The sequence below is a fragment of the Mustela erminea genome, chromosome 8 (genome assembly GCF_009829155.1).
Source record: "Mustela erminea isolate mMusErm1 chromosome 8, mMusErm1.Pri, whole genome shotgun sequence".
In the NCBI taxonomy this organism is placed as follows: domain Eukaryota; kingdom Metazoa; phylum Chordata; class Mammalia; order Carnivora; family Mustelidae; genus Mustela; species Mustela erminea.
The window spans coordinates 17,201,628-17,214,382 of NC_045621.1; the positions used below are offsets into that span (position 1 = coordinate 17,201,628).

Here is a 12,755-nt window from a genome sequence, read left to right on the forward strand (position 1 = left end):
GAACAGAGCACACAGCAGAGTAAGGATTCAGAAGAAAAGTTAAGGAATTCAGTTTGGCTCACAATTTGAGGTATGAACATGTCCCAGGAGATAGGAAAAATCAGCGTAAGGGATAAAGAATGGGGTGGAGATGTAGCCTCAGAAATCACGACATGGTAAAAGTCCTTCCAGTAACTGACATGGGCCAGGGAGACAAGGTAAAGAGAGAAGGCCGTGGGACCGCAGCGTTATAGAACTGTTCCAACTGAGTGGACAGAGGAAGAACCAGCCAGGAAGAACCAGAAATTGACAATATAACCAGCTTTCTTCAGCAGCCACCCTTCCATCTGATTACTGCATTTCACTAGTTCCAAGACACACACTGGAGTGTCTCTGCAACTCAGGTGCATCTCACAATAATGGCATCTTACAATTGCTGTTGACCCAGTGATGGTCATGATAGCTGGCACTGCCTACATGCGTGCAAAGAGGGTAACAGTTCTTGGTACTATGGCTGTTAGAGTCTAGGTATGTACATTGTTGCTTTTATATGAAGAAGAAAAACCAAGTGTGCGAAAGCACAAAAAGAAACAGGACATACAACTGTCATACTGAAGCAAATACTCATTACTGAAGATCTGATCACAATTCCTTTTTCTTTCTTTTTCAAAGCAACAACCAAATGATAAAGGAATACAACCACAAAGTAGACCAAACTGTGTTCCAGTTGATGTACGTAGAAAACACTGCCTTTCCTAGTCAAGTAATACAGCAGAAACGTTAGACCAGCAGCATTAGAAAAGATAAAAACCTATGCCTGATTAAGTCTAAAGAAGCTATTTTGATAAATATAAAGCAAAAATTTTAAGTGGTAAGAAATGCACCATGCAGGTGCCTGGGTGGCTCAGTGGGTTAAGCCACTGCCTTCAGCTCAGGTCATGATCTCAGGGTCCTGGGATCGAGTCCCGCATCGGGCTCTCTGCTCAGCAGGGAGCCTGCTTCCTCCTCTCTCTCTCTCTGCCTGCCTCTCTGCCTACTTGTGATCTCTCTCTGTCAAATAAATAAATAAAATCTTAAAAAAAAAAAAGAAAAAAAAGAAATGCACCATGCCCCATTTTTAAAATCTCTTGGTGGTATATAAAACAATCGTGGCTTTTACAATGGATGCCACCTTTCGTTTAATGAATTCATTAATAACTCATAACTAAATACATAAAGAGTACAGACAACAGTATTTGAAAACTAATAACTAAAACTAGTTATTAAGACTTAAACAAATTTAAGACAAGAAAGAATAAAATTAAAGTATCAATTCAGGAAATCCAAAAGAAGGTGAACACTAGCCAAATATTTGGATCGAAACACAAATACAGACTCCAGTCACAAATGTACAAATTTAGAAAACAAACAACAAAAAAGAAAGGCTGTTTCCCAGCATCTACAGTTCTTTGGCTCAATATTTGAGGTCTACTTTGACTAGATCCAGTATTTAATTCAACAAACAGTATCTGAGCAACCACTGGTACCCACCAGGATGCTGGGCACCCATCCCAGGCTCTCCCTCTAGGACCAGTGTTAGGTAGGAGAAAGTCTGTCTAGCCCAAGAGCTACATGTCCTACTTGTAAGACACTCGATACCACCTAGTTCTGGTTCTAGGTGTGTGTCTTATTCTCCTAAGTTTATGCCTTGTAGCCCAACAACGTCGTGGTCATGTGCTAGGTACTCCACAGAGAACTGCCCCTGACTGAGGCCCTGCCATCTCCTGGTAGTCCCCCACATAGCTCCTCTAGGGTGCTGGCACCCCCAGGCCCTGGAGGCTTTCCTCATGCCATCTGTTCATTGCCTACACTATTCACTCCCAACTTGTTCACGGCCTCCTTTTACCATGTTCTGTGTGTCAGCCTGGACTTCCTGTAGCTTGAGCTGCTTCTACCAATGGCTGTTCTGTCTACTGGTTGAACCTAATTCTTCATTTGAACCCTTCCCAGCCACGTGTCTGTTACTCAACAGTGACTCCCTGGGCATCTTTGTTCTAAACACCAGGGATAAAGCAATGAACAAAAAATGTTCCTGCCTTTGTAAAATTTACATTCTAATAGAGGGATACTGGCAACAGACAAACTAACTGAAAAATCATATAATAGGCTGATGCGGCTGGAACTCCAGAGGTGAAGGGGGTACAAGGTGCAGCTGCAAAGACCAGATCAGCAAGTCTCACAGGCCAGGTGAGAAACCTGGATTTGACTCTGGATGTGATGGAAAGCCACCGGAAGGTTCTGACCGGAAAACTAAAACGATCACGTGTACATTCTCAAAGGCCTGCTCTCATGGCCACATACTGGAGGATTCCAATTATACGACATTCTGGAATATGTAAAAATTATACGGGCAGGAAGACATCAGTGGAGACAGAGGAAGGGGCAGACTGCAGGGGTGGGTGCAGCCCAAGAGAATGTGGGCGGTTAATGGTGCATCTGGATTATGGCAATGGTTACAGAACTGTGTGTGTTGTCCAACTCAGAGAACTGCGGACCAAAAAAAGTGAGTTTTACTGCATATGAACTCAAATGTCTGCGGGGCGGGGAGGGCCACAGCAAGAGGAAGGGAGACCCATGTCATCCGGGCAAAGGTGAGGACAACTAAGGCTAGAATGGTGGCAGCCAAGCTGGCATAATGTGTTTGGATTCAAGACTGTCTGAGAGCAGAGCCAAGAGATTTGTACATCATCCGCCGTGAGCCTCTCACTGTGGGACTGATGGGCTACAAACGTTTGCTATACTCAGTTGTGACTTTTAACTTAAAACAGTCCCTGATACACATTTAGCTGGTGGCAACACCAGGAGCACAGCCTTGTACTGTTACATCCTGGTCCGGGCCATTCGGCTACCCTGATGAACCCCTGAAAGTGCAAAATGCTTACAGAGAGAAAGAATAGTCTTACTCAGCTTTTTACTGCATTGTACCTTGCATACTACCTAGCAAATAGTGGCACTCAGCAAGCATCTGGGTAAAAACAAAAAAAATGCACTTAATTACAAAAGAAATTGGCTTCTGGCTGAAATTCCATCAAGTATCTATGACATTCACCGAATTGTATATATAAAAAAGCAAAAATCTAGAGAAATGGGGCAAAGGAAACTTGAAAAAAATCTGTTAATCTGTTAAGTGTAAGAAAATGTACCTTGAGGGGGAGGGAGGTATGGAATAGGAATTAATAGTAAACAAAATAACCATATATAAGTAATGACTAAATACCTTCTGGAAAAGTTTTCTTTTAAATGAGGCTATGAAATTAATCCAATTGATTAGGACCAGCATATATATATATTAATATTTTATATACATATTTCTGTATTAACATATATATTTACATACACACACAGTTTTTAACTAATGCAAACAATACTTTTTACTGTGGATTGCTGTCACAAGTTTGAAAGTCTTTGCTGCAGAAAATCAAATCTGAACTCACCATTTTTTTGGCATGTTCTTCACACAGCGGGGTCTGGTGTGTAATGTCGAACACGGGCACAGAGCACTGCTGTCCGTCTGCAAACTTGGCTGTGCAACTTGAGAAAAGCTGCTGAGAGCGGTTCAAGAGGATATCTGTGGTTTTCAAAGTTAGGAATATAACGCACTGAAACTCAAATTATTTAAGTTTTCAATTTTTATATAAAACCTGCTTCTGGGGCGCCTCGGTGGTGTAGTTGGTTAAGCGCCCAACTCTTGGTTTTCGCTCAGGCTGTGGTCTCAGGGTGATGGGAGCAGACTCAGTCGGCTGGAGAGCCTCTCCCTCACTGCAGGCCCGCACATGCTCTCTCTCAAAATAAATAAATTAGTCTTTAAGGAAAAAAAAAAAAAACCTTCTTCTTCCCTTATTTGTGTTTCCTAAGTAATAAATTTTCTTATCTATAAAAGCTGAAGAACCAAGCCAACTACTGATATGAGAAATGATCACTGTTGCATTTATCAGAAGAGACTTCTAAAATGAGTCTACTTTGCTAAAAGTCTCCTAATACGAATCTCCTTTATAGGCATTCTGATTTTTGTTATTTGGAAAAAGCAGGGTCATTTCATTCTTAACACACGAACTCCTAGAAAGTCCACTATAATGGTTAGAAAATACCACTTTCTTTTAAGGAAAACTTTCATATATAATCCTCATCAAGAAGAATAAAAATTTTAAGACATAGTTACAAAAGCTCATCTATCCAAATTTGATTTTTCATTTCCCATTTCCAACATCAAACTCAAACTCACAACTTACGGAAAGTTACTTTTAGATCAAAACTTTATCATTAAAACTGGATCATCAGCTTTACTTGATCAACATTTTTAAACATCCAAACGTTTCGCCCCTAGCTGCATTTCCTCAAGACATGTTTCCTACCTATCAAGGGACCACCTTTGTTTTTCCTTTATACTTTAATAGTTAAGGCTATTTATAAAACCTTGAGTGCATAGAAAGTGCTGCTGAAAAAGTTGTGAAAATTTAATGCCAGGAACAGAAAGGAGGGCAAAAAGTCAAAGATAATAAAGAAGAGCAAGTAACTGCCACTGTATAAATTTTTTAAATGCTACTCAATTTTAAATGTTTAATAAAAGTGAGAGTAATAAGATTTCAAAACCAGCCTGAAGCCCTTTACCGCAGGTTTTCCTCGAGTATATTCTGTCTTAATGTATCTTCTTTCCTAGTCAGTGATGTTTATCTTTCTTCCATTTCAAATCAGCATTATGTTCAATACAAAGAGCAAATTCTTCCCAGGGCAAAAGGGACACCATAAAACTATGTAACTTTCTGGGAAGACTAAAATCAGATTTTGAATAATACAATTTGCCTTCTCCATGAACGGGTGTTGTAGTTGCCTCCTAGAAGCTATGCAGAACCACGGTAAGCACAAGATTTCCTGCAACTGAGTGGGCGCCACCGGAAGAACCTGCTACTTGCTATCAATTTTTCAGATTCTGATATAATTCTTGAAAAAGAATCCACAACAGAAGTGGAAAAAAATTAATCGGGAGACTTCATGAAAATGCAGTTACACAAAAATTTTACACACTAAAAATAGTTAAGATTTCAAAAGTCATCCACTCGGCTTAAGAATGAAAATACTAGCCCTGAATGAGTTAATACTTTTCAGTGCACACCCCATTCAGTAAAGAGGATACGCTGGAAACAGTGTCTGGTGAATGGAAGGGCTTTGTTCGGGCATCGTTCACCCTTCACGGTTCCACTGCATGCGGCTGGCTCTATTGCCCTCAACTTGGTCCGGCTCATGCTGAGAAAGCAAAGAGACAAAATTCATTTTTAAAAGAATGCTGGGAGAATCCAGGGCGACTTTACAACACTAGGCTGGCAGGCTGTAACACCAACATTTTACCTTCCTACGTTCATTCAATAAAAAGGTGACTATGAGGTACAATGACCAGTTCCAGTTATTTCCCCAATCTACTGACAAAACCAGTAATTATATACTATCCTCAATCTCAACGATGCCTATTTTTTCTTTTTAAAGTGGTATTTTGGTTCCTTTGACGTCAGAAAGGGCCAGTAAGGAGACAAAAAGGGATAAAGAAAAGGAGACTGGATTATCAGACCTAATTCGGAATCTCAGCTCTTCCCAGCTGTGTGACCTTGGGCAAGTTACTTAACCTCACTTAAGCCTCAACTTCCCCACCTATAAAGTGGAGTTAAGAGTACCTTTGGGGGACAGGTAAGCACCAAAAGATACAACACATCTAAAATACTTATCCTACATGATATGAAATACTTATCATATAGGATAGTTTAATACTTAGTAAATAGTTAATGGTTGTTAGTTCTTGGTGTTATTATCCTCATTAGAGTCTGGTCATGTGAAGCTGCTAAATAGTAAATGTGCAAGAAACTTGACCTAATAGAGAAGAAAGGTGTAATGCCGTGGAGAAATGGTTGATTTGCTCTCATTTTGGATGTATTTTTTAAACTTCTTAAAATATGTGCAATTCCATCTTTCGTTAAATGTTACCTCCCTCCCCTCCATACACTCAAAATTTAAATATTTGACTCTTACTTTTAAATTCATGAGTAGGCAATGTATTCACATGGTCCCAGAAAAACCAAAGAATAAAAAGTTAGGCAACAAAGAGTTGCCTACTTTCAGGGCGACTGGGTGGCTCAGTGGGTTAAGCATCTGCCTTCCGCTCAGGTCATGATCCCAGGGTCCTGGGATCAAGTCCCCAGTCCGGCTCCGTCCTAGGCTGGGACCCTGCTTCTCCCTCTGCCTGCCGCTCTCCCTGCTCATGCTCTCTCTCTCACACACACACAAATAAATAAATAAAATCTTAAAAAAACAAAAACAAGGAAATTTTTATAAAAGAAATAAAATGTTTTAAAAAGTCTTTCTAGCTTCCCTTGTCCCAATTTTCCAGTTCCCACTCCCTCTATAATGAGTATTCGTTTCAATAGTTTGTGGATCTTTCCATAGTTTATTACAAACATTAAAAATTAAAAATACATAATATTCAAGTTCTTAGAAGTACAAAGTTGTCCTGTGATATCTGACTCTCTGAAGCATCACAAACTGGTAGGACTTTACATCTATCTGAGGGTAGACAAGGAAATCTACATGATATGCTGAATCACACGTCAGGCATCATGAATAAAATACCTTTTGAACTGTTTCTATATCTAAGGATGATTTTTTTAAGATTTTATTCATTTATTTGACAGACAGAGATCACAAGTAGGCAGAGAGGCAGGCAGAGAGAGAGGGGGGAAGCAGGCTCCCTGCTGAGCAGAGAGCCCGATGTGGGGCTCGATCCCAGGACCCTGAGAGTATGACCTGAGCCAAAGGTAGAAGCTTAACCCGCTGAGCCACCCAGGCGCCCCTGTATCTGAGGATTTACACTAATCAGAAGGTTATTCAGAACCGAAAGTACGTATGAATCGAAAGAAAATCTAAATAAAATTTCTACTCTAACTTTCATATAAATAGTACATACAAATAGAGAACCAGGTACTTCCATCAAAGGCATTTTAATTAAGGGTTCTGCCAGATGTGTCAGAATCACAAGAGTGGGGAAGGGAGCCAATAACTTATGTCTCTAAACCGGACAGACAATTTCAAATAAATGAAGCCATACTATTTTGGCAGCCTACCCCAATTCTCTTGGTCTAGATTTAAATAGAAGGCATTTCTCTATATTGAATAGATTATTTTTGTGGAACACTTCAAGAATCTGCTCAGCCATTCACCAAGCCTCGGGTACAATACAGTCCCTCATTTTTTCTTTATCCTAGACTTTGAAGGGAACTACCGGTTTCATTTTGTAAAATTGCTGGTATGTTCCAACTCGCCAATCTTTCTCTTAAACGGTAACATAAACTCGAAGTCAGAATTTCAATACCCCCTCCCCCGGATGATTACGGTAAAAATGCCTGATGTTAGACAGATTTTTATTATCCGAATAATCTCAACAAAACAAAAGGAGAATTACTAAAACATTTTGATGTTTTTTTTTTTTTTTAAAGATTTTTTATTTATTCATTTGACACAGAGAGATCACAAGTAGGCAGAGAGGCAGGCAGAGAGAGAGAGAGAGGAGGAAGCAGGCTCCCCGCGGAGCGGAGAACCCGATGCGGGACTCGATCCCAGGACCCTGAGATCATGACCTGAGCCGAAGGCAGGGGCTTAACCCACTGAGCCACCCAGTTTTTAATGTGAAAACACCTACTATGAGTTTCCCTTTTGTATGATTAGATCTCCCTTTTACAATAAAATTTCTACACAAACAACACTAGTCCCTGCAGGACTGTGGCTACAAGATAACTAGATCTGAGTTTACATACTTAAGCTATTTCAGTGGTTTAGTCCACATATTCACCAATATATATGACAAAGCTCTTAGATGAGAAAGAATAATGTTATTCAATTTAGATCCAAACTCTATGTTAAAGGATATCTACTAAAAGGCAGTCATCAAAATTTTAACTTCTAAAACATTTAAAGGCAACTTTTTAAATGTCTTTTGTGGAACCAGTCTTTGAAAGCAAAAACATCAAACAGAGGACATTATCCAACTAACATCTGATTTTTTGTGAGCCTGAAATATAACGTAAGTAAAGCAGTAAACTACCCATCACCAACAAAGGATTATGGCACACTGTTAAATGATTATCAGAGAGGCACTGACTAATAAACTTTTTACTAATCATGAGTGACAGAAACAAATGACATCAAATTAATAATCAGAGTTTGTATTTATTTAGTAATATTTAATTATCATGAATTTTTTTAAAAAATCACTAATGAAGGTTTGGGAAATGTTTTAGGGAAAAAAAAGGAGGGGGTGAGGGGGACTCTGCCAGTTAAAAATCATAGATAGATACAGTCCTCTACACAAATACCGAGTGTCTCAAACTCAGAGGACAGTCCCTTACATCTTTGATAAGATCCTAATAATATACTAGATTCAATGTATACAATGCTCTACACAGACAGCTTCAGGCCAGACAAAACTGGTCTCTACTGAAATTGTACACTTGAAAGCATTAGCTAATGTAAATGTTAGATATCATTATTTCAAAACCTATGTTAAACCAAGTGAATTCTTTCGACAAATAGAGAACAGACACTCTTCACTTGTTTAATTCTATCCATTCATTCGTCAATACCAGAGACTTAAGAACAAAATGTACATTGTTCCTGCCCTTGCAAAAATGACTGTCTAGCTTGGGGCGCCTGGGTGGCTCTGTCGGTTGTCGGCCTTCGCCTCAGGCCATAATCTCAGGGTGCTGGGATCCAATTCTGTGTCCGGCTCCCTGCTCAGCAGGAAGTCTGCTTCTCCCTCTCCCTCTGCCTCCACTGCCCCCACTGCTTGTGCTCTCTCTCAAAATAAATAAAACCTTAAAAAAGAAGAGACTGTCTAGCCTGACAGAAATATTAGTACACAACTGGACAGTGAAGCAGAGTACGGAACACAATAAGCATATGTAATTGGGGACCTAATGTAGTGGAACCTGGAAATGTTTCTCTAAGAAAAGTTAAGTCTCTTGAGTATGGAAGCTAAGATTTAAAGGACATTCTAGAACGGACACTATCTCCCCCCTACACAGGAGTCGGGGCTCTAAGAGTGAGTAATATACTGCAGGTATACGAGACACACAACGTAGTATACGAGACACACACACACCAAGTTTCAAACAACTCTAAATGTCCTAAGCAGCAGAATACTCTTAGGGGTAGAGTATCTTTCTGATATATGCAACTGAAAAATAGGTTATTTTTTATAACAAATATTAACAAAAACCAAAATACGTAAAACCAAAATGACATTTCAAAAAATATATAGGTACGTAAGAAATATGATCAGAGGCTATAAATAAAGGGTTTTTTTTAAGTTTTGTTTTAAACTCCTTTTCCTCAGTGACTCATGATCACTATAGGAAAATTTGTTTAAACTTTCATTTATCAATAATCCTACCTTCTTGAGAAAGCTACTGCTAATATTATGGTATACAAACTCATAAAAGTGTCTGTGTGTGTGTATTTCAAGGTTGTTATCTGAAAAAAATAGTAAGTAAAAATTGTGAAATAATAAACTCCATAAAAAGCTATGTCTTCTGGGGCATCTGGGTGGCTCAGTTGTTTAAGCATCTGCCTTTGGCTCAGGTCATGATCTCGGGATCCTGGGATCCAGCCCTGCATTGGGCTCCCTGCTCAGTGGGGAGCCTGATTCTCCCTCTGCCCCTCCTCTCCATTTGTGTGCTCTCTCTCTCTCTCAAGTAAGTAATAAAAATCTTTAAAAAAAAAAAAAAAAGAACTATGCCTTCTAATCTGAAAAAAATAATTTTCAAAAAATAGTTAAGGAAATAACCTTAATTAAATGTGAAGATATTTTGGAAAATTTTAATTCAATTAAGCTAGCTTATTTTTAAAGATTTTATTTATTTATTTAGCAGAGAGAGAACATAAGCTCGCTTGTGGGGCTGAAGGAGAACCCGACTCCCTGCTGAGTAGGGAGCCCAACATGCGGTGCTCATTCCCACAACCCTGGGATCATGACCTGAGCTGAAGGCAGACGCCTAATGACTGAGCCACCCAGGCGCCTCTTAAGCTAGTATTTTTAAAGGTATATAACCTAAATAACTAATTATGATTTAAGATTTCACCACCTAAACTGATTTCCAAAATGATAACACCATCAATTTCTTCACTGAAGTATCAGGTAACTTCTACATGTCCAATTTATGGATTTTCAGACAATAACATACTACGCACACATTATAAACCATATTTTTGAAACAAGTTTTTGAGAATATAGGTGAATGGCTATATGATATATTTTTAAGGGAAAAAATGGGCACATTGCTTTTAAATAACATAGACCCAGTTTTACTTAAATATATACATAAAACAGAGAAAGCCCAAGGGCTGACATCCATATTACAAAGCCATTAAGAGCCATGTTTTAAAGAATTATTATCACGAGAAAACAGTTATAATCCAATGTTACATGGGCAAAATTAGGAAATAAAATATACCTAGGGCATGATCTCAATTTTGCTTTTTAATACAAATACATGGCTCAGTGGAAGATTTCATACACACACAAACACACACATGTACACACACACAGAGAAAAAAGACTACAAGGAAATAATCAAAATGTTCACAGTGCTCATTCTCTGTTCTGTGCACGGTGATATTACGGAAACCCCATCCTCCCATTTTTTTTTATATTTTCTAGATTTACAATACAACAAATACTTGGACTAATAATATAAACAGAAAAGATTCCCCCCCCCCAAAGAAATGCAATGTAATGAAGTCTTCTGAAGACATAATATGCAGGATAATGGAGATACTAACAGAAAATACGCTGGGAACAAAATTTTTTTTTAAATGTAAGTAAAAAATATAAAATACTATTTCTCTAGTAAGAAAAAAAACTGTAAATATCACTTTTAAATAATACATGAAATCTCTAAGCATTGTGATTGTTTTAGCATTCTCAAATACTTTACCCAATAAATTCTCCTCAAACTCTGGCAAAGTGACGGCAATACCTTTACGGACAGCTCGTGGCGACGATCTCTTACCACGTGATGTTAAATTTTCTTTGAGCAATGAAAACAAAACGCAATGCTCAAATATTTCAGGCTTAGATGCCCACTGTCCGCGGCGCCTCAACGAGCCTGTGGCAACCCAGAGAAAACGGAGGGGCGGCGGCGGCGGCGCGGGGCTCTCACCTGGTCCGGCCGCACGCAGCCCGCTGCAGCTCCTGCATCAGCTGGCCGGTGCACTCCGGTTCGCGGCTGGCCGCCTGCAGCAAAGCTTTCCTAAACGTGTGCCGGCATTTCTTTTGACGAGATTCTGCCCGCTCCAGGCGGCAGAGGTGCTTATATTTCTGCTGAAAGTAAGTGCAAAGTTGGGTCACCCTGGAGCTCCTACTCTCCGTATCATCGTCATCGGACCTGGAGAGGGCAGGGAGACAAGGGAGGGACTGATGAAACGTCCGGCTCGGTTTAGAGAGGGGGAAAGCGGGTCAAGAAGCGGGTCGGAGGCACAAGGGTCACAATTTGGGGCAGGTGAGCACATCACAAAATTCGAGGAGAATTCCGGTGGGGCTGAAGGGAAGGACACTATTTCGACAATGAAGAAGGCAGCAGAGCCCACCCTGCGCTTTCAGACGCTTCACCTTTCCAGCATGCCAATATCAACACAGTGCATCAGGGTCTTTCAAATGTTAAGGGACTTGGGGTTCTCGGGAAGAAAACAGTTTCTTTACCTTTACTTACCAAAACGTCTGAGTAAATGACACGGCAGTTATGCGGAAACACTCAGTGTAATTTCATAACAGGTCATACCAGAAACAGAACAGTGAATTCCACCAGTGCCTTATCAAAGAGCTGCCTTTTTACATGTCCTGTTTTTTGGTTTTTTTTTTTAAGATTTTATTTATTTATTTGGCAGACAGAACACAAGTAGGCTGAAAGAGAGGGAGAGACAGGCTCTCCACTGAGCAGGGAGCCCAATGTGGGGCTCGATCCCAAGATCCCGGGATCATGACCTGAGCCAAAGGCAGAGGCTTTAACCCACTGAACCATTCATTCTATAATAATTTTTATTATTTTCTTAACATGAGATACCATTTTTAAAAAAGATTTCTTAAAAATTTTGAGAAAGAGAGAGGAAGCAGAGCAGGAGAGAGGGCAAGGGGCAGAAGGAGAGGGAGAAGCAAACTCCCTGCTGAGCTCAATCCCAGGACTCCAGGATCATGACCTAAGCCAAAGGCAGACACTTTAAGGGACTTAGCCAGCCATGAACTCCCCAGTTTGCAAATTTCTGGTCTAAGAAGTAAGTCCTAAGAAACATGTTCTCTTCAGTATAGCAGCTACTACAAAAACACCAAGTGAAGGATCTTACTTCAATCTTTTCATTTATTTAACATTCAACATTTGCTATAATGTCTATTACACAGAGTCCTATAAAGGAGAAAAATAATTTAAGCAGTTTGCAGTGCAGTTTAGACAAGATAAACAGATCCCCAAAGTTAAACAATTCAAAAGACAATCAAAACAATAACTAGTAACAGTAACAATAACTAAAAACAATAACTAAAACAATGGGGCAGGCTGACCAATGACTCAAATATCTGATGATCTCCAATTAGAAAAATCTAGGAGTTTTTCACAATTTGAGATCCCAAGACCTACCCTAGATCTACTGAACCAGAATTTCCACGGAATGGGGCCCAGGAATCTTTATTTTGAATTGTTCCCTGAAGTCCC

The 12,755-nt window shown here is 39.6% G+C and overlaps 1 protein-coding gene across 6 annotated transcripts in view; it reads right to left on the minus strand.

Annotated features, from left to right (window-relative positions):
- The window catches only part of INO80D (INO80 complex subunit D), a 65,135-nt gene that overhangs the window by 11,733 nt on the left and 40,647 nt on the right, over positions 1-12,755 (minus strand). For all 6 annotated transcript variants that reach the window (XM_032354538.1, XM_032354535.1, XM_032354534.1 and 3 more), the window contains 3 exons: positions 11,214-11,438; positions 5,150-5,259; positions 3,453-3,586 (listed from right to left, as the gene is read on the minus strand). In XM_032354538.1, the coding sequence (XP_032210429.1) occupies positions 3,453-3,586; positions 5,150-5,259; positions 11,214-11,438 (469 nt within the window). The remainder of the gene's footprint in view (positions 1-3,452; positions 3,587-5,149; positions 5,260-11,213; positions 11,439-12,755) is intronic.